Source organism: Trachurus trachurus (genome assembly GCF_905171665.1).
Source record: "Trachurus trachurus genome assembly, chromosome: 7".
Taxonomy (NCBI): domain Eukaryota; kingdom Metazoa; phylum Chordata; class Actinopteri; order Carangiformes; family Carangidae; genus Trachurus; species Trachurus trachurus.
In genome coordinates this window covers 10,075,963-10,099,284 of record NC_139901.1, presented here as the reverse complement: position 1 = coordinate 10,099,284, position 23,322 = coordinate 10,075,963, and the positions used below count along the sequence as shown (strand labels likewise).

General features: G+C 40.6%; 1 protein-coding gene across 3 annotated transcripts in view; it reads right to left on the bottom strand.

Moving 5' to 3' along the window:
- Positions 1–2,156: 2,156 nt before the first annotated feature.
- LOC310989010 (solute carrier family 41 member 1-like) overlaps positions 2,157–23,322 on the bottom strand; it is a 47,213-nt gene continuing 26,047 nt past the window's right edge. For all 3 annotated transcript variants that reach the window (XM_083975856.1, XM_083975854.1, XM_083975855.1), the window contains exons 3-11: positions 18,054–18,161; positions 15,774–15,845; positions 15,521–15,665; positions 14,247–14,393; positions 12,877–13,021; positions 12,130–12,209; positions 8,948–9,082; positions 8,217–8,365; positions 2,157–6,763 (exon numbers count right to left, since the gene is read on the bottom strand). In XM_083975856.1, the coding sequence (XP_083831982.1) occupies positions 6,590–6,763; positions 8,217–8,365; positions 8,948–9,082; positions 12,130–12,209; positions 12,877–13,021; positions 14,247–14,393; positions 15,521–15,665; positions 15,774–15,845; positions 18,054–18,161 (1,155 nt within the window). In that variant the 3' untranslated portion in view covers positions 2,157–6,589. The remainder of the gene's footprint in view (positions 6,764–8,216; positions 8,366–8,947; positions 9,083–12,129; positions 12,210–12,876; positions 13,022–14,246; positions 14,394–15,520; positions 15,666–15,773; positions 15,846–18,053; positions 18,162–23,322) is intronic.

The window sequence follows — 23,322 nt, the reverse complement described above, 5'->3', positions numbered from 1 at the left end:
CAAGTAGCTTGTTCTTTCAAAGAGACTACACAAGCTGTGTTTCCATCTCAAATACCCAGACGCTGCTGTGTATGAGCACAGCTAGTCAGACATTTTTCTGTAGAGATGTTCCTTTAGTCACATTGGTGACTTGGTGAGTCACTGTGAACCAGAGCACAATCTGAAAGGATCTCCAGTGCACCAGATGACTTGTGCCACAAAGCTGTGAATGTGATGATTGACTGAAGGTTCGACAAATACAATCTGTTAACAGCAGAACGCTGGGTGTGTTTGTTGTCTTTTATTGTCCGTCTCATAACTCATTTTTCTCACGGGTAGTTTGAGTCCCTGTGCTGATGCTAGAGAAGATTTCCACTGAGTTAAAGCAGAAGTAAGCGATCCGGTCGTTTTGGCTAATGCTGCGTTCCAGGCAGGCTTTTGAAAACGTAAATTACAGCTTCAAGTCACAACTTACGATTTTGTAGCGTACCAGGCAACCCACTCGTGTTTTTCCGACCTGTTTTACCTGTGAAAGTCACTATAACGGCCACTCGTAACTTCCGACCCGTGAACTCGTACCAGATCGAACTGGTACGACTTCACAGGTCGGAAAAACACGAGTTACGAGTTTCCTTGAACGCAGCATAACAGTCCACGTCCCTACGTCACCACATTCACGGTGTCCCTTGGCTGCACACACAGCCCTGCATGCCGTTCTCTCTCCTCATTGGATAAAAACTGTAGGATACGAGAAATGTTTTCTCCTCGGCTCAGAGCAGAGCAGAGTGACTGACAGACCCGTGTTTCGGTCCAAACACTCTATGTAAGTGATTGCTGTCGGAAGATATAACTATTTAAGACTTATATTAACACAAATATATCACTTACTTCTGCTTTAAAGTGGACAATGGTGACCTTTTACTCTCCTCAATGCTCTGCGTATGGCTACCTCCTGCACCAAGCCAGTAATATTTAAAAAGAAGCTACTTGTAAGTTTTCCTAATGCTCCACAGCTAACATTAGCATCAACAGCTGTTTACTTTACAATCCAGAACAGCATTTCCAGAACTTTTCCAGCTCATGGCCCATTTGGAGATCTCCAAGAGTTTTATGGTTTTTATGGTCTGGAAGGCCCAGGTGAACTGCATCAACCTTACAGCCCTGTGCTGTCTTAACAATCACCATGGCAGTCGGAGGGTTGTTCACGAGTTGAATTTTAGACAGACCAGTTGTGATACAGTGACCTGTTTCTAAAGAACATGTAAACTGCAATAAAAATGTAATTGTATACTTTTTAGGTGAGTAGAGCATCTTTCAAGTGATTCTGACCATGTTCACGAATAGGCAAGCAGGGGGAAAAGGGATCTACAGTATAAATGAAAGCTATCAATCAGAGTTTTCCAGTGTTTACATAATAAATCTGAGTATCATCATTAAAGCAAAATCTGACTGCAAATCACAAACTGCCAATAAATTACAGGGTCTACTAAAAACATAAAAATATGGCGGCAGATGAGTGTGGAGCTATAAGGAGACTTCAAATGGACACAAAGCAGATATGAAAGCATTGTGTTTCTGTTCATTTCTATTCTAGAGGTTTAGTGCTGCACTTTTAAGGATGGCCATTAAGGTAAGAGTCAGAAAAAGTAACGGCATGCAGCGGCTCTAACAGTGCAACATTTCATTCTACAGGGATCCCTATCAGCCTCTGACAAATCACCGAGCAGAGCAGGTGTTATATAGACACAAGCACATTCATCACACAGGTGAGTGTGATCTACTTGAAGCACAGTATGAATATAAACTCTTTAGTGATGGTATAACTGTTGCTTTATTAAAAATGCTGGGACCTAGTGTGTGTTTTCCTTTTTCTGACTCTTCAGTTCCTTTGGATGTGTTTGGCTTCTTCTCCTGTATTGATTTACAGGCACATTACTGACGCCAGTTAGCGCCACCAACTGTTTCTCAATGAGCAACTGATATTTAAAACAGCTGTGGGAGGAAACTTAAACAATCTGAACCAGCAGTGGACAAAACCTGACTATCATGATACATCATTGGATGCAGACAAAGTTCTTTTTTTTTTCTGGCTGATTAATTATGTGATGCTGCCAAAATAAGACCGATTTCATTACACTGTCGGTTTTTATTAAAATATAATTAGCCACAAAAAAAAAAAAAAAAATCACATAAACACTCACCAAATATTTGTCACATTTTTTGATTCCACACTTGATTTTTTTTGCGCACACAATAGGACAGCACACTGTGGGTGTGGAAGCTTGAGGTGACAGTGAACACAGCGAGATTAGAAAATGAAGGCATTTGAAAAGCCCCTAAAGTTGTCATGTGGCAGTGTCAACACTGAAGTACAGTACAAAGTTTTGCCTACAGAAAGCAAGAGAGAGAGGACTGCTGCGATTCTGCGGATAAAGCTATCTGTTGACATTGACATGGTTGTAAAATGATGAGATTTTAGCTATAAGACACAGTTAATTTTAAACATTGATTTTGTTTTCAAGGCAACAATTAAATCAAAAGTGCAAGTTTGCAATCAGATATTTTGCCATCATACTCTTAGACACACAGTTAATAGGGCTGGATGATAAATCGGTCTTTTTTGTCATTTAGGCTATTTTTTGAGAAAACATTTTTAGGAAATATCATTAATTCTTAATGAACTATATTGTTTAGTGACTTATACCACTCCAGTTGCTAAATATAAAGCTATAGCTCACAGAAAGTTAGCCATGCTTACTCAGCATTAAGACTGCTGGAGAGGAGACATGGAAATGCAAACAAATAATTGCATAATGTTTTTTCAAATTAAAAGTTAAGTTACATTTTCTTTTGAAGAGTCACAGCATGAGCTACAGAACAAGCTAATCTTCGCTATTTGACCACTGGCTTTAGCTTTAGTTTTATATTTTATTAAGCGTAATGATCCAGAAAAGTGAGGTGTCTATGAACTCATCCATGTTCTCATTTCATATTTCTGTCACCTGTGATTTTAGTAAAATTACATGTCACAGATATCAAAAAAACAAATTCAGTTCTGTGGTATAGTCTAGGTCTAGGAAATTGTGTCTTTAAACATCAAAATATTACATTCATTACCAACACCGATGAGACATTCTGTGATAATGGGAGAGATTTTACGTTTTATCGTCCAGCCCAATCGGTTAAGACACACTTATGTGCTGGTACTACACTACCTTAGCTCTAATCACAGTATCACAGTTAACACATCAATCTCATACAGTAAGCTTGAATGATACAACTGTGACTCAAATGGTACGTATTTATACTCCATTACCTTCTAGTGTAGAAAGTACTGTGTAACAGTGTCACAATAACAGCTTTTAGTAAAGCACTATGAACACTGAAATAGACTACCTCACATTAATATCCAGTCATTGATTAGACAGGTTGTTTTCAGAAATGCCTCAGATTTCAGTGTTAATAAGGTTTGTCTTTACAAATTGGTACGAGTAACAGCAAACATGTTCCACGTGATGGAATGAGTGCATTTACACACACGTTTGTATTTCTGTTGTTTTGGGATACTGTGTAAATCTTTGAGATTAAGCTCAAACATAAATTAAGAAATGCATGTATTACAGCAAGGATGTAGTCTATGAAATATAGTCTCCTAGTACAATAACACTTGGACATAATATGACCCTATGAAGATGCCTAAAAAAATATTAAAATGTTACATGACTGGGTGTTACTTCAAACAGAATGCAAGGTGAATTTCAGATATGAAGAAACAAAAAGATAACAAAGCTGTAATAAAGTTACAGGAAAGACAAAATTAGACACAGATTCATCCTTGGTGGTGCTAAAGGGGCGCTGCTTCCTGTTGGGAGGAGGTGGTGGCGATTGTTGTTTCACAAGACTTATAATTCATCCTGTAACTGGGGTATGTCTTCAGCCGGTTAACATTCTAACTTCAGGAAAATAAAAGATGTAACTGAGGCAAGAGTTAACATCTGTGTTGCTTTCCAACTCTGGAGACAGCTCTTGACAAGAGGAGGAATACAACTTAAAGCTCAACTTGTAATGTTTCTTCTAGAGATGCTAACATTAGCTACATACTGTAGCATTAGGAAGATTTAACAGATGCAAGGACATGTCTCTGCGTGAGCTGAAAACATTTCAATGGATCTAAGGGGTTCATGAATTTTGTCTCATTAACAACAGCGCTGGAGGAAAAGGGACAGAGTGAAAAACTGAAGGAAAAAAGTAACAAAACACTGGAGTTAAAGGTGAGTTACAGTTAGTGTGTGTATGATGTGAGGCCAGTTCACCTTGCTGTCTGTCTAAACACTCTTTAATTAGCGTGCATGTATATGCACTCACTGTAGTATGATGAGGTTTTATGGTTCTGACAACGTCATAATGAGCAGTAAGGCAGTAAGTGAGGGAATTCCCAAGATGCTCTGCAGCTAGACACTTGATGTAATCATAACCCTGGGTTTATGGTTGAAAAAACAAAACTTTTGCATCAGTTGACTGCTTTGTTTTTTTACACTGAGTGGCACAAGTTCACAATAAAGTAAATATTGCTAAATACTTTTTTTCAATATTGAGGCTGCTTTACAAACAGTGAGAGATGTGGACACATTTTTTTCCAAGTGCTTTGGAAGTGGGCATTTAAACATCTATTATAATGTAGAATCTCATTGCTTTGATTCATTATTTCATTATTTTAATGTGCCAGTTTGATGGCCTTGTGTATACCTACTCTATGTGTAATGGAAATGAATACATCTATGCATATTGGATGTTATTGAGACAGTTTTTGTGGGGGACAATGAAGGTTTTAAGTCACAAATGTGACATGTTCCATGGAGACAAATAAGTCCTCTTACATTGCTTTGGTAATTTGATGACTTGATGAAACTGATTTCCACATAGAGGAGGATGAGTGTGTGAAAACAAACAGCTGTCAATGGTCACAGGGATTTACACACAGACCTATAACTGTCGTTTTGCTAAGTGATGTTTTACAATGCAGGGAAGGAACATTGAAGGCAAAAACTGATATTTTGTAAAATGAACTTTCTTGGTAGATGAGAAGACTGACACCAGAGTATATTTTGGAAGCCTGGAGACAGGGGAAAACAAGCCAGACATTTTCCAGACACCAACAAGCGTACAAAACAGAACTTGTAAAACATGTTTACACAAAACCCAACACAGCAAAGCTAGCTAGCTGTTTGCCATTTTCTAGTCTAGATTTTAAGCTACATTAGCCAGCTGCTGTCATGAGAGTGCATCAATCCCCTCATCTAAGTCTCTGCAAGAGAGTCAATGTGTTTGTGTTCCAAAATGACAAACATATATTAATATATAATCTTTAAGTGTTTTTTAATTTTGTTACATTTGTCTAGAATTGTCTTTAATCCTCACTATGTGTATCGGTAGGTGCCATCAGAGACACAGGGTGGGGATGCTGGACACAAACACATCAATTATAATTGTCAGAAACTTGCTGGTGTGCGCCCCTGTCCCTCCCAAACAGTCTAAATGGTTGGTTAAGTTCATCTCTGCACCTCCTGCCCATCACGTACCATTTACAACCTGTACATGAGGTGGAGCTGCACTGCACTGTTCACAACTTCATGTTCAAGACTGATACAATCTCTAACCACACCTCCTAGTGTCATCCTTCTTCCTAATCACACTTTTTTTCCACTGTGGGGTCATGTCACTTGGCTCTGACCATGAAAATATGTCATGCTATCTGTCTGTCAGATGCTGTGACAACTGTAGAAACTGAAAAATGAATTTGGCTAAAACCTTAGAAAAATTGGGGATTTTGGTTATCAGACACAGATAGAAGCACATTAGATGGATAATAATGGAGATACACTTTTTATCATGTGATGGTGTTATTTTTGTGCATTAAACAACATCTTTTCCATTTGTTAAAAAAGTAATAATGATTCCAAACTCATATATTTGACATAGACCCATGAAAATTCCAGTTAGTGTACAACATAGATCAACCGCCACAGCCTCTAGCCTTAATGCATAGTACAGCCCGCCCAAGTGAGGGCCTCTTTAAGTCTGTTTGTTCAATTCAAGTTCAATCAAATTTCAGCAAACGCTGTGTTTGTTCGCAGAAAAGGCCATTGAAAAACATTTCATCTGGCCTGCACAGTTGATTTGCTGCCATGATGTCCTGCTTCTATGATGGGAAGTTGCTACATGTTCCTCTGATAAAGCCAAACTCAAATTTGTTAGTGCAGGAAAATTAACAACAGATATAAAGAGGAATGATTTCTCAGTCCAATGTAGTGTAGCAGATGTTCTGAAGGACAGAACTAGACTTCATTCAAGTCTTGAATAAAAGAATCAGGTCCAGCTGTGGGCTGGCAAACCTTTCACCCAGATTGATGGGTGTAAATGGGTGGGTGTCACATGTGCCGTCTCTTCACCAGTGTAGAGGTATGAATTTGTGACAGATTCCTTGATATGAACTGGCCCAGTGATAGAGATCAGAAAATGCTTTATAGTCTAATCAAAAGCATCTCTGTGCAAATAAAAATTGGTGCGGCAAGACAGTGGCTGACTAAGAGTTCATGGTAAAGGGAGAAATTCATAAACCCAGGCTCTGAACCAGTGAGACGCAGCGGAAGCACAGGGCCAGGAAGCCGGTGCCCAGCAGGTCCCCCAGGGCAGTCAGGTAGGGGATGGAGAAGTTGTCAGGGTCCAGACTCCTTCTCCACATTAAACGGACGATAAGGTCGGCAACATAAAGGAGAATAGTCACCTAAAGAGACAAAAAGCAGATCTGAGTTGGCAGCAATTAGAGGAAAATAATTATATAAACCATGATATTTAAAGCTTAAATTAGCATCATTCTGTACTGTAAGAAACTGAAAAAAAGAAAAACCCAGAGAAAGAAAGAAAACAAACAGCAAATTTTATACATCCTGATGCAAATCATTAGCATTTCACTATGGCTACAACAAGGGCCGTTGCTAGGAATTCTGGGCCCCCTGAAAGAATACTAAAGTGGGCCCCTACCCCCTGACTTTTCCACTTTTTTTTTTATTAGACTACATACGTATTATCATTTTTTATTTAGCCTTTTATTTACTTTTGATGTTAATGCAGCATTACTATGAGTATTAGTCAGAGTCTCATGCAGAATAAATCAGTCATACAAAGATTAGACTACTGGGGTTTTTTGTGGGCCCTACTGGTCGCTGGGCCCCTAGAATTATCATCACCTTTCTCCCCTATACAACGGCCCTGGCTACAACTACTATTAATCTATTGACTATTTCATTTATATAGTTTATATCTATATGATCAAAAACAAATGGTTCACCTTGAGGAAATCAAAACTACAAAGAGTTAAGATTCGTTTGGATCACATTTACTGTGTTAGGGGCTAGAAGCATGATCTCAGCCCTGAAATAAGTTTTAAAAACATGTTTACCAACTGACATCTCTCAGTTGGAGGCTCCATCACTATCAGGAGCACCAGGCTGCAGATGAGATGCAACAGATCCACATGATGCTGATTTTGGCATGAAAGGGCATTAGGTTATTTCTCTCCACATCTGTGTAAGTTTTGTGCTTTGTTTCATCACATTACCCAGTCCACTGACTCAGCAACAGCTTCCTATGAACAGTGAGATCCTTCAAGGTCTCGCTGAGATTTTGTGAACTCGAGCAAATATGAAGACTGAGCTTTATTTGAATCTCCAAGAGTTTATTGAGATTTCCGAGCACCCGTTGACTCGATACCAAAGAACACAACATCTAATTTGGTGCAAGAATACAAACACGACCGTCAAACATTGTGTGTTTAATGAGTGTCAGATTTGTGCAAACACCGAGCAGCTGAGATGATGTTATGTTGAGGAGGTCAGGAAGGTGAGTGAGGCAGCAGTGTGGTGTACTTCTGGTTCTATCCTGGAGCGAGTCTTTATCTCACCGAGCCGCTGAAACACCAACATCTGGCACGGGCCAGTTCACAGCTAGGTAACAGGTGGCAGCAGCCATTTTCATCAGGCTGTACAAAGTCTTACAATGTACCTTCTGATGACCGGTTTCCACAGTTTGTATCAGAGGGCCGTGTGAAACTTCAGGGCCAACTCAGGGCCACGGAGTTCATGAGAAACCGTTCAGTGTTTACAGTACCACCGCTGGCAGGAACACTTCTTCTGTTTCATTGCAGTAAAATACGTGTTCAAAGAAGTGCACCAACTCACCTGGAGCACAGCAGCACACAGGTAGCAGACGGTGAAGGCTATAGAGATGGGAGCCTCCTCTCCCTGCAGCAGAGAGATGGCATAGAGGAAGACCAAGTGACCGGGGATAACCAGCATCAGCAGCACACGTGCCGACTTGGAGTTCACCCCTGGGAGACACACAGAGAGAAGTGGCTTTAATTCAGCTTGGTAAAAACACAGGTAGGATGTCCAACCTTGAACTGGAAGACACTCAGAGGAGCTGCAAAGTTTTTTTTTTTTGTAGGGTCATGAGTACAGGCAACAATTCTCAAATTACTGTGTCTGTGTTTTTATGATTAAAAGTTGTTTTGGGGCAATTCTTAAGATTTTATCTGACAGCAACTTTGAAGACAGAGTGGAAGTACTGAGAGAAAGAGAGAGTAGGGGAGTGTTGTGCAGTAAACGGTCCAACCCACCATGACTCAAACCTGCTGCTCAGGGATTTTTATGTCCATGTGGTGTGTCCCCCATTTAAACAACTGTCAGTATGAAAACACTGATCGACACCGTAACACAGAGCAGAATGTGCACATATGTGTCTAAATACGTGATGCACATGGAAACATAACCAGAAGGACAGCCAGAACATAATTACATTACATAATAATTCACATTACATCACATACAGTTGCTCTTATTCTAAGATATCCTCTGTGTTTAATATACTAAGGTTTGCTGCTGTGTGTTTGTGTACATTATGGCAGTGCTACCTGAGGAGAAGAAGGTGATACAGGGATTGGGCCAGTGTTGCCTCATCTTGTAAGGAAGCACCCCCGGGATGCTCCAAAAGTGCAGATAGGTGGAGATCCTACTGGCCTGGATGGCTACCAGGTTACCGCCCACTCCTGCACAGGGGTGGAAGAAAACAAGAGCACAAACTGACTGAGTAAATCAATAAGGATAAGAATGTGACACAATGCAGAGCAACCGCTTCAATCCCTGCTTGTAACATCATTTCTGCAATAAAAAGGAACACAAGATTTATTGTCCGTTCAAAAGAGCACAAACACTTGGCAGACAAAGCCTTATTGTTTTCCCACACATTGATTTGAAAAGCTGATATTGATTTCGCATTATCATAATCAAGCGAGACAAAAAGTTCTTCCAAACATGGGACAGTAAACACAGCTTTAAAATCAGTAACGCTTAATCTCTTTCATCATCGCCTGCACATGAATTAAGCCAAGTAATGACATAGGTTTGGCTCGGACGTGATCTGGCCACGGTTTACAGAGCAGAGTCCATCTTAATAAGCTGCACAGGCCAAAGCCCAGCTGAGACATGGCCAGAGGAGTCACAGTAACTGAGATGAATACAAACCTGATACCAAGCAGCAACGCGTACTAGGTATGGAAAGAAATTCAACCGCACACAGATGTATGGTTCCTCTGGCAAAACACAAGTCATAACCCTGTTTGTGCTAAAATCATTATGTGCCTGTTCTCAAATACTGACATTGTGTCAAGATGTCGGAGCCTTGATAAGTCAATTTCATATTTACTAATCTGCCCCAGATGTTACGTAAATCAAAGCAACCAGAAAGGCTCTAACCAGGTTTAAGCAGTGAAGAGATTTAAGATCTTATCTTCCTAGTGAAAGTCGAGCCATCCGTTATATTTCTCCAAAGCCAAGTTTGTTCTCAAACAAATTTTCCAGAACCCACTGCTCAGTCCATTTTAATTTCAGTGTTGACAAGGGTATCTGTGCCTAATGCAGTTACATCAAACACCTTTCCAAGTTATTTACCCCACAAAATGGCACAGATGTTCTTTGTGAGATGGAAAAGACTCGAGGGAACTTTTTTAGTAAAATATAAAACTGGTTTATAAGCAAGCCAGTGAGGGAGAAATGGGAAATTCAAACCAGATTGGCGAATTTAGAAATTTGCAGAGACGCAGAGAGTGAGATAGAGAAACAGTGGGAAGATGGGAAGGGACAAAATAAGAAACAGTGACACAGAGAGTCAGTGGTTATTAAAGGCCCTGTCAGCTATGCAAGGGCACTGGGTGTGCACTATTAGTGGTTTAAATCAACTTCTTTCATATACTCAGTGGATGCCTGCATGCATCACCTCATAGCCAAACCACTTCTTCTTCTGAAGCTGCTTATTTTTTTTGCCTCCACTTCTCCATGTCTGAGGGGGATTCTTCAATCTGTCTGAAACATCATCCCTCTCTGATTTCTACAGTTGATAGTGATTTTCTCATGGAGAAAACAGCTGAATGCAAATCCAAAAATTAAATGACCTGTACAAGGGTCAATTTACAAAATCAGTTCATCTTACAAAACATTGTTTTCTCATTTATTGCTTCCCTCTTCTTGATTATTTCCCCTCTTCCTATCTACATCCTGTAGTGGATCTGTAATAAAGATAATGGGCGCTTCTCTTTTTCTATTTGGAAGCCATCAAATCAGTGAAATTAGAAACATCACAAGATGAAGCCTATTGATTATAGCAAGTTAGCTAGCTCATTAAGCTATCGTTGGCACTGTGAATTTACTTTTTACTGCTTTGAACTGATGGGTTTTAAAACAAGTCATTCAAACTGATTATTAAATATGCTCATGACCGTCCATTTGTCAGCCTAAATGTCTTTAATTGCAGTGTAGAACCAATTAGTCTTGATAAGTGAGACTTAAGTCAGACTTTATTGCTGGTATTTACAAAACAGTGAATTTTACTTTTAATATTACAAGAGATAGCTTGTTACTAATGTGTTTGAATGTCAGTATTTCAAGTAACTAATTTGTCTGGAGTTTCTGTTGTGTAAACAGGACAGCATTGCTAATGTTAGCATTGACTTAAGGACTGAAGAGTGGTGATTGTATTGTTAAGCCTTTATTTTTTTGTAACATAACCTCTGATACAAACAAATAAACTAGTTAGATATAATGGTGTTATAGGCTGCTGCTATAAACGGACATGCTAATGTTTGCTAACCTTATAGTGGCTACAGTTGCTATGCAATGATGCTGTTTGAAGATGGATTTTTAGCAAATGCAGAGGAGCTTCCTGTGTAGGCTATCTGGTCCATCAAGCTGACCGGCCTGATGAGGGTTGTGCAGGGTGTGTTTTCCCGTATTGTTAAAACAACTCATACATCTTTGATGAAACTCCAAAACGGGAACTTCAGAGTGAATCATCGGAGCAGTTTGATGATCCATGTGTCGGCCTCGGTGTGTCTGAAATGATGCTTCTCAAAATGTTCCAGTGGTTTTAAGGCTTCATTTACAGGATGTTTTGGCAGCTCTGCATGTTTTAGCCCAGTGACTCTGGAATTATGTATACTTTCATATAAGAGCCAAACCTTTTCCAATGTATCACATATGATTTTAGACCTCCTACCTTCCAGACAACCACTGGTTTCAGCTCATTTCACCATGACAATTTAAATGAACTGTGACTGGACATCATGAATGGTAAGAACTGCCCTGGTCTCTTTCGCTACCGCTGTGTATCTCATTGTAATACATTTAAGATTACTGACTCAAATGTAATAGTCTTAATAGTCTATAGTCTAGTCTAGTTTATACACAAAGCTCTCAAAAAGTCCCCAACGTGCTGCTGAAAACAATCTGACAGGAACACACATTTGACTGTTTAATCAAATGTGAATATTAGTTCATGTATATCACCACTAAAACCTAATTTATTACTGTTTTCAAGATCAATATGTCAATATGAATACAGTTCTCTTGCCATTTTGATTGTGTACCTTACATAGATTAATCTATGCAAGTTACACAATGCTGAACCATCCTGTTTGGATTTGTGTAGGGATGCATCACTCTGGACTGCATGCACTAACTACATAGATATAAAAAACAAATAGAACTTTGATAATGCTTTATCCTTGCGGCTTCAATTTGCTTTAAGGACCATCCAGCTCACCGTTAATGACGGGTGTGAAGACAGCCATGCCCTCAAAGTTGGGATCACTCACTGTCCTGTCAAGGATGAGTCCACCGAAGCTGGAAATCACAAACACAGAGCGAATCAGAACCAGATCTAACCTTTCAAGCTTATTCTGATTCAGTTGTTTAGTGCACAATGCATATGTGATGCTGGACAGGTTATATATTGATGTATAACTACAACATGGTGTGGTATTCGAGACATTGTACTATTTTCTCAAATTTTCTGACACCAGTTATTAGTTAGTGCTTTCCTCTGACTGGTATGACAATTGAAAGCTGCACTGTATGACTTAAAAAACAGGGGAATTATAATTACACTGTAGTTATTATTATAACTGGCTATCTCCTACTCTCATTCTGAATGCCAGATGTATACCACAGAAGCCTCCATTCACATTAGCAGTCAGTTCACAGATTACTTTTTAGTCTGCTCAGCTCAATCTGTTTCTTTTTTCTACCATATGAGAACTCTGCAGGGACTTTTGTAATTATATACTGTACACCAGGAAAAAGAATAAATTGATCAGTGTTAAATGATTTTTCCTGCAGCAGTAGAAATCAAATGTCTACTTTTCATTTTTGTTTTATTCAAGTTGTTTTCATTTCATTCAACTTCATTTTAAATCTTAAGCCATGAGCCAAACAGTGCACATTTCCATCAAGTAAATTAACGTGATAATCAGCAATTAACAAGATGAGTGTATGAATAAACAGTATGTACCTGCTGATGGACATGGCAACTATGACAGGCTGCCACCCTGAGCGGAGGACCTCCTTGATTTGAGGACTTTGTCGAGCCACCACCACCCACACAGGGATCAGAGCCAGGAAGAACAGGCACACCAGGGGGGACAGGTACCATATATCTGAAGAACAGGAACAGGTATGAGGTTGTGAAGAATACACATCATCAAACACTGCATTTCACATAAGCCATGAATTACAATGTGCTCCCCACACCCACAAAATATAAACAATTCAATTGTTCTGGGTTTTTTTGCTCTCTTTTTTGTTCTCTTTTTGACACATTGAGGTATTTTTAAGATATTATAAAATAGACATAGTTGAGTCAGTCAAGTTGCATTACAGTCCAAATTTGGAGGCGAAAAAAAAAAACACTTGAATATGATGAATATGATAAACACGACTCACAAAAAAGAGATCTCAGGCAACTTGATTAGTATGAAGCTGGGTCAGGCTTACACAGTCACCAAAACAGTTGTGATTTCACAGCCAGACAAACTGTAAACTGTGAGTGTGTCAACTGTATAAAAATCAAGGTGCGTGGTGTCTATGGCAGAGGGAGCTGCTGCCTGAAGTTTGCCAAAGAGCAGTTTGACTCTCCACAACATTGCTGGGGAAATATTTCAACGCTAAACATGATGAGTTCAGTGTTAACAGCTTCATCACTGTCGTATTGATTGCAAATTGAAAAAATCTCCACTGAGGCAGTATTTATAGTGAGAATGTCATACATATCTGTGTTATTCAAGCTAATTCCACATTTCACACTACACCCATTCACAAGTATACAATACAAGTCCTCTGTCTCTCTCTCTCTCTCTCTCTCTCTCTCTCTCTCTCTCTCTCTCTCTCTCACACACACACACACACACACAGATCCAGGCCCTAGGACATAAGGAACAGGCCACATACATTAAGAGGCTTCGGACAAAAAGAGGGAACTAAATGGATGCACATGTTTATAGTGCGGAACTAAAGCACACACGCATGCACGCACACACACAGACACACATCATGACATTAGGATGAAATATCTGAAAATAAATCTGTGTTTTGCTGCCATCTTGTGTTCTGGTTCTCAGCATGACGTTCTGTGATGGTTTATATGTTTCCTCTTATGTGATAAAGTCACATTATTACATTGATTTTAGATGAGCATCAAAAAACGTCATAAATCAAGATCTGTCAGGTTCAGAGGAGCCAATAAACCATAGAGACGGTGCATGAAGTATTGATTTGACTGAGTGACTGATGGCCAGAACACACTAGAGCAGCATAGAAAACAGCAACACAGGGTCATAAATCTGATTTGAGGTCTGGCTCTAGTGTTACTACTCATCTACTCACCTATATACTCGTACAGCGTGGTGCTGACCCCGGCCAGCAGGGAGAGGGTGATCAAATCCCCCAGACTGGCAGCGATGGGGGTGGCCACGTTGTCCGGGTTGATCCCCACCTTCCGGGAGCCGATGATCACTCCGATCATCACCAGGCCTGCAGCGCGCGAGGGAGAGAAGTGAGAGAGCGTGACCGGACAAACACAGACACTGAGAGGAATGAGAATTACCATCATCAGAGCAGACAAGACAACACAAAACGGACAAACCCTCTCAGCTGGAGTCTGTCTGGTTTATTTCTATCAATGAAGACAATTTGCAAAACATCAAGCAGCCTCACACAAAAGAGGGAAAAAAAGACTCAGACAAGCTGAATGTACAATGAAAAAAAAAAATCACATCGGAAAACGGATTTAGAGAGAAATGACTCTCCACTCAGACAAAACATCAGGAAACTAGAATCACTGCCTCGTGGTTTGTCTGCCTCCACCACTCAGACTAGTTGCCGGTCACATTCCTGTTGATCCAGATTCATATAAAATATCAACCATCTGTGTCAAATGTCATAATAACTGTCTGAAATTTGGCCAAAAGGTGTTTTTTTTACCTTAAGCCACCAAAATCGAATCAGTGTGCCCTCGAGTTCTTGTCAATGTTTTGCCAAATTTAAAGAGATCCCCTTAAGGCGTCAAAAGAGATAGCGTGCCCCCAACACTAAGACTTTTGATGTCACAGTGACCTTGACCTTCAGTCAGGCTAATATAGAGGCATAACAAAGAGCTGGTGTAGTTCTCTGACTCATCAGGCCTGATTAACACCAGAACATCTGTGGCCAGGATGAATTATAGATAATGCAGTAATTACATTTTGGAAGGGAAGATGTGGAGATAGGTGCTAAGCTGCTTGACAGTGTTTACTATGTGTGTGAGACAGCTCCTTTCTGTTCATGCATTAAAGTTCAGAAAAACGGAATCATCTACAAAAACAGTTTTGTTTTAGTTATGAAGCCTAGAAGATGTTCCTATCAACACATCTTCACTTTTGAGTCTCTCAATGCTCTTAACAATACACGCAAAACTAAACGATAAATCAAAGGTCACCTGTATCCTGTCTTCAGGATACAAACATCTCTGAAATACAGATGGGTTCATTCATCTGTTACTCCACTGGTCTATGTTAGTGGGATAGCAATTTAAAAGTTTAGAGGTCAACATCTTCAGACTATAAAATATACTGTAATAGCTGCTCCGAGGCAAAACAACAACAGCGTCACAGGCCACTGACCTAAAGACAGAGCGGCTACAAAGGCAGTGGTGATGCTGCTGGCACACAGAACAGCTGCCTGGTCCAGTTCAACACCTCCTCTGGAGATCGCCCCTAAACACACGGCGGCGACTGCTGCGAGGAAGCCAACCACTGTGGCCTGAACCTGCGGGGCATGAGAGGAGACGGAAGATTTAACACTTTCCCTGTCAGTTTACCATGTCGAAAACAGCGAGCTGTGTGAATGCATACAGGAAATGACACAGTACGTTACCTGTATTAGTGCCAGATTGCTGCACACCATGGTCCACTGTTTATCTGGATCGTCCATTTGGCCGGTGTTGGCCTAAAAACATGAAGATAAGGCAGGCTCAACTGTTCAAATGAGTTTGGGTTGACAAGGTTAAAGGGATACTTCACCCAAAATCGATATTTCACCAGTTGTCTTGTTCCAGGGGGAATATAATCATATATAATTCATAATTCATATAATGGCGGCGGATTGTGCCAACTTTGGAATCGTCCAAAACACACACTATGAAACATCCAAATACCTCCATACTGCACGTCCGTACTGACCCAAGTGTCCTGAAGCCGCGACATGAAAAGGTTGTTCGGAAAAAAATAATTTGATCTCTGTTTTTAGCCTTGTTGTAATAGTAGTAGTAGTAGCTCCCAGTGGGAGATTTTGCTGCAAGATGTTCTTCTGTGTTTACATCATAAATCCGATGGTTTACAACGACGAAGGAAAATCTTGTGGCAAATCTCGCGCATGCGCACAAACATCAATGTAGCCACTGGGAGCTACTACTACAAAAAGGCTAAAAACAGAGATCAAATTAATTTTCAAAACAACTTTTTCATGTCACAGCTTCCAGACACTTGGGTCAGTACGGATGAGCAGTATGGAGGTATTTGGATGTTTCATAGTGTGTGTTTTTGACGATTCAAAATTGAGTACAATCTGCCACCATTATATGAAAATCTGTTGCCAACCGGACCCTCCCTGGAACTCAGAAAGCGTTTTGATGACTTTCTGAACCCTTCCTTGGCATGACGCTGAGTAGACAATTGGTGGATTATTGATTTAGAGTGAAGTATCCCTTTAAGCAATGGCCCTGTTGATATACAATATTACAGCTTATTGTTTTTAACGTGCAGACAAGTAGACAAAAGGAATGCCCTCATTGATCGGCCACTGATCATTATTGGCTGATTTCAGATTAATATACGTGATCAGCGGATCACAATTGATGTGTTTAGTCACCAACCACCTGTTCTTGATATTCTGGTGACTTTTGCTGGCAGCAGGACTGTGTGCTTTGTAGTGTGGTCGACCTCCCCTTGTTCAGTTCGCTGGTGTGTGACAGGCCGTCAAAACAAAACAACATGTCGCCCATGTGGAAGTGTGCGTGACTGATACACCAAAGTCTCACACAAGCCCACACCATCTGCAGTGCAGCCAAAAAAAAATCATCAGCATTGGCCGATCTTCCTCAGAGATGATTACGTGATAGGAATCAGTGGCAAAAATGAGGCATTCCTAGTAGACAACAAGTATGATTTAAGAGGTGAAGAACCTGAGCAAATCATTAGTCTGGTCCCAGTGAAACTTCAACAGTCGTACTTTGAGTAAGAGCTTAAATTACAGCCCACGGATGATAGTGTACAGTATTTACTAATGAAATACTCAGCAGGTGGCTACTGGGAGCAAGGGGAAAGGTACAAGATATAGGAGGCAGCAAGACAGCATAAGGAGCGAGCTGGTAATACCTTTTTAATTATAAAGAAAATCCTAAATCATTACAGGATACAGTCAGGACACAACCATATTTGGTAAGTATGTCCCTTTTGCTATAAGGATTTAATTCCTGCAGACATAATACCACTACTTTCTTCAAGTTCTCACCTCTTCTGATCAACAGCAACATAAGTTACTGCTGTACCCTGTAAACTTTTCAATTTGGGGTCCATGTGTGACACCACACCTGATAAACAAAGTCATTGCAGTGTAATATGTGGGGGGCCCAGTTGCTCGTGTTTCTTTCTGTGGCACCATGTCCACAGATCTCAGCAGGTTAGGCAGCAAAATGTTACAATAAGCAGCAGGGATGACAGATCTATCAGTTCTATCTGCCAACTGCTGTAACAAGACCCTAGTATAAATCACATGTCAGTGTCTCTCTGAATAATTTAACATGTTGCATTGCCGATCATCCTCATGTCACAAACCCATTTAACAGCAAGAGGTTGAAGCAGCTGCTCTGGTGGATGTGCAGCTCAGACTGAAATAAACATACCTCACTTTGCCATTAGTTCTTAGTGATGATGATATGTGGTTTTAGAAGGACTTACAGTAAGTGATGATATTGTTTTAGAACTGACTCAACTGTAGATGGCGAGTTGTATGTTGGGAGATAAATGTGAGTATAATGAGGACATATTGGTTTTCATAAATATTGGAAAAACTGTTTTGACAAACAGTGTATTTGAATAAAGTTGTCAAGGTTTGAACCAAACGATATGAAAACATCAAACACTCGGTCCGTCTTACAGCAGTGGAGAGGCGAGCAGCCAGGGTCATCTCCAGGTTTCCTTTGAGTCCAACCAGCGCCGGCACCAGGATGAAAATCTCTGTTATCACCTTGAACACCTTCCAGTGCTGGAACACACACACACACACACACACACACACATAAACGATTACAGAGCGACAAACACAAAAAATTAAACACACAAAAATACATTTGTCAAAATACCATTCTTCCATTTCAATACTGATATCTGTTCTCCAGATTATCTGTGTCATCTCCATCGCCACAGATGAACTTTGTGAACTGTGTCTCCTCCTGATGCGATTAAATAAGCACATAACATATTCTAGTCTAACCCAGTAGCCTACTTTTCCTGTTTCCACTTCTCTGAGCTTTGTCTGACGCCACACCACGCTGTGCAGGTTCACCGGGTTTAGAAAACATACAGTTCACAGAGTCTGCCTCATATTTTCTAACTACAACTCCAGTTGGCAGGTCCAAGACTGTTTAGATCTTTAAATAGATGCACATATAAAAAAGAGAAACTCATAGCGCCGCTGCCAAGAGCGGAGTGATGTGGGGAGGAGACAGGCAGGGAAAGAGGGAATTCAAGATGAACAGAGGAGGATGAACTGACAGAGAAGACCGGAAACAGAGGAAGCAGGAAGAAAAAAAACCCTCATCTCAGGACTTTGTTATAAAATCGGTATTATAGTCTAATATAAACATCATTCAGAGGTTTAGGAGCATCTCCACTGTATATTACAAGACATGATGCATTATTGAAGAGCTGGTATGCATGTTCAGCCAGCAGCTTGTGCACACTGTAGGAGCTTTTGTATTTTCAGCAAATGAGACTCGGCATGAACCTGAAAAGATTAATTCCTGCAGCAAATGTAGCTGCTTCAGGAGCGGAGCAAAAATATAACTGCAAGGTTACTTAACTAAACATGTTTCTTATAAGCGAAAAACAGAAAAAAAAAAGAAAACAAAGAAAAATCATTTCCCATGAGAACGTGGTTACTGAGGGTTCAACATCTCCAACATTCAGTGGCTGCAGCTGCGTCACAGGTTTTCAGATGCCGAAAATTGTGCCTAATGGACAGTAGATTAGCATTACTGTAATGTAAAGCGCTACGGTGACTGACAAGGGCAAACACAGGAAACGACGGCAAAATGATGTCCAGTAGGAGAACCTCCAAAACAAATACAACGGAAGGAAACACTGTATATCCACACAACACAACAGGACCGCTCGGAAGCACTACATTGAACACTTTGAGCATGAGTTTGAGCTTTCGCCTTGAGAGGCCAGAACTGCCCCGGGGCGCCGACTGTATTTCTTGCTGTTAATGTATTAGTTTTGGCTTCCTGCTTTTACATTTCCAATGTTGTTTTGGTTTTTATATCTGTATTTGCAGCTCGTCTCTCCCACTGGACGCGTTCTAGCCTGGTTGAGTGGATCATAAATATGGAAGAACCTAAGTTACAAAAAATGTGTTTCTGTGCATCTTGTCAGCGCAAACATAAATTAAATTGACTGGAAATGTTGGCAACTTTTGTTTTTAAGTTGAAATATTGCAAAAAGGGGCAGAAATATTGGGTAAATGACCACATATATGAAACATGTGGCAGATGTAAACATCAAACGTGTCATGAGATCAATTACTACATAGAACAAACACAGATTCCATATTACATTTCCCATTTAACTGTATCATTTCTGCCTCCTGATCTGTAACATGCTGAAGTCGGGGGGGGGGGGGGGGGGGCTACATGGGGGCAGAGATGTACTTTTGTCCCTCAGTTTGCATTGCGTGCCCCTGTGCGTGTCTATTTTATGCATCACACACAGGTTCTGGACTGGTAGGTTCTAGCTGACGGCTGTCACTTGGAGGCTATCTTGGGATGTGGCCCACTTCTGCCTTAACTCTGCTATGGCTGCTCATGGCTGCTTTATTTTTGCCGTTATTGTCAATTCGACACAATTATCATTTAATCACTTGTCACTGTAGACTCATCAGCATGAGCACATTTTGTATTCTCACTACAGTCGGAAATCTGGGTTTTTTTTCCTTCTACTGCAGAATCAACTTTCACTTCTCTCAGTGATGCCATGGTATAAAGGTTTACTTTACCTCTCTCTGGCCTCCTCTCTCTCATCCTTCAGCCACTGATTAAATCAACTGTTCACTTCTATCCCAAGGCTCTCCCTCTCTCTCCCACATCCAAATCAGATTTGGACATTTCAGAGAGGTGCATGTTACACAAGGATCCATCTGTTCGGGATATACGTACAGTAGCACTGCTAATCAATGTTTCCATCAATCTCATTGATAAATCCTTCCATCCATGCAGTCACTTATCCAGTCATCTGCCTGTTTTTGAAGGAAGAACAGTCTCTGCACATAAAAGACGGAGGTCAGAGAGCTGCCTGCGTCGTGAAAATGGGGGATAAGACTGACTGGCAAGGGATAAGACTGACTGGCAAATATCCAATATTTAATAAAAAGCCAATGTCAGTTTGACCCTGATTTATACTTGTGGATATGAAATGATGCCAGCTGAGACCACAAGCTGCAGGTGGAGTCCATCTCTGCCTCTCACCATCCATTCTTCAAACTCTAATGACCCATTCAAATGTCTTACAGCTGTCTGTGCACAGTAAGTCTGAACACCTCCAGTCTTCCCTCTACATAACTCATTAATCCATGCCACCATGATGAACTGGTTGTGTATAACATCGGACCATCCAGCCATTCACCCATCCCTCAATAAGGCTACGTAATCAAACTCAAGGCTTCTTTACAGAGTCTTGACAACTGTCTGTCTCACACTAAGTGGCATTACACAAACATTTTCTTTGATTGATACTTGACTTTCAGATTCAAACTTCTGACAATTTCAGACTACTGGAATATCCTAGCATCATAAAATATAGTTCAAATGTCAATGTTCAGTGCTGGAATATGTAGCAAGGCAGAAAACACAAGTGTAGAGTTCTGGGAGGTGGTCTGATTAGACATAACCTCATTTCCAAACCCTTTAAATAAGAACTGTCCTGTGTTCACCAAACATGAATGAAAAGAGTAGGCTATCAGTATCAAGAGTGATTTTAAGGTGAAGTGTTGCTGTCAGTCATTAAGAGACCTCTTGGAAAATACATAACTGTTCATTAAGAAACTCTTTCCCTGTCCTAACTAGGGATCAACCGCTATGTTTTTTTCAGGGCCGATACCGATACCAATTATTAGTAATCAAGGAAACCGATAACCGATATTTTGCGGTAAAAATGAAAATTTTGGTGTCAGAATTTAGAATATCACACCTGGGATTTGACTGAATACAGTAAACTGTTTCTTTTTTGGACACTGTGAAAATCTGTGATAATTTTGTACACTGAAAATCTGTGCTAAAGACGTTTTATTTTTGTAGAATAATACTTAAACTCCAACACAGATCTCAGTTCAGTGGGCGGGATATTGTTACACAGCTAAGGGTGGTGACTTCAGGCAAAGGGACGGCCCCCCAAAAAAAAAGAGACGTCCACATTTGAGCCAAAGGAGTGCGTTTAAAAAATTAATTCAATTTTTTTGGTTATTGGTGAAAAAACGTCCCATACCAACTACCAAAAGAATGCCGAAAATCCAATATTATCTGCCATACCGATAATCGGTCTATCCCTAGTCCTAACTGTACCCTAATCCTAATGTTAAGTAGGCTAATTCCCCTGTACACATATTGTAAAAAGAATCAAATTATAAGAAGCTGCACTGTTGATGTAAAACTCTTACTGTGAATTGTGTTCAACCAAAAGTATGTTTATATAAATTAATTAAGTTATCATGATAAAATAAAATGTACTAATAAATTTGGTTACAGTCTCAGCACTAGCTAACCATCATGTATCACTCTATCTCTCAAAACATATTTTTTTCTAGATTTCCATACTTGAATAAGGTCCATAACGATACCAGCGGAGACCATGCCGAGCCCCGACACCAGGTACGGCACCATGACCTGAGCGGCGATCAGCCACGAGCTCTCTGGCAGGAAACCATGCTCCGATCGAGTCAACTTCCACGTCACGCCACGTAACTTTTTGCCCTGGTAGCGTAGCTCCAGCTCCAGACGAGTCACCACCATGTTGAACAAGGGCTTACTTGATCACTTTAAAGGTTAATGTGTAGTTATCCCATCGTAGGCGTAACTGCGATCCAGATGTAAGGGTTGTAAAAGTTATTCAATCGAGGCAAAATAACCCAACACATTCAGCTTCTGATGGGTCCAAATGGTCTGAATGCTGAGGAAGAAACCAATCAATGATGTTTTCCTCCCTTAAATCAGGTCAAGGGCAAATGTTTCAAGTAGCCACCGTGGTGCCTGTTGAAGAGCTGAGAGAGAATTTGTGAATGACAGCTCCGCTCTTGAGGGATTATAAAGAACTGTCCGGCAGTGCGTGAATCATTCGTTCGTCTAGGAGTGACAGAAACAATCAGCTTATTTAAATCCTTTTGACCTCTGCAGAAACCTGGAAAATAATCAACTGCTGCCACGACTTCAGGTGTTCAGAAAGAGAAAATCCAATTATAGACGTGTATGTGACTGTCCTTTAATTATCCATTTGTCCCATTTTGTTTCACAGGCAAAATCAAAGTTGGAGGCTTCAACTGAGAACTTAATGGCAATGAAGTGAGGCATCTTTGTCCTGGTGGTGAGTCAGCAGTGATGAGGTATCCATTTGTCAGCACCACTGGGGACCACAGTCATTAACACCATTTCTGATTCATAGCTCACAACGTTCTCCACAAGCAAAGATGCTCCACATCTGCACTCAAAGTCTCAGCCTCTCTTCAGCTGACTGGCCTCAACTGAGTGAAGGCTAGTAAGGTGGGTTTGACATGAACCTGTCAATGGAGAGTTTGTATTTTCTTCTCCAGAATCCACTTCAAAGTCCTCTCCTTTGAGTTTACTGTTTGTTGGATGAAGTCCTGACTCCTTCTGGTCCATTCAGGAAGCTACTTGACCTCCAGTGTAACGCAGCGCTGGGCTCCTGGAACTGATAGCAGCCGTTTCCGTGACAGCGGAAGTGACTGACAGCGCGGCACGAGGATGTGGGATGAAGAATTGTCCCAAAAGGTCTTCAGAGAGAGTTAGAAGCAGCAGGATCCCGTCATATCTCCGTCATTACAGCCCATTCCGAGCCGCAACGAGAGTGAAGAGGAAAGCGAGAGGAGCTCCATAATGTCAGTAAGTGATGTGAGAGAGGTCCAGTGACGAGATGCAGCA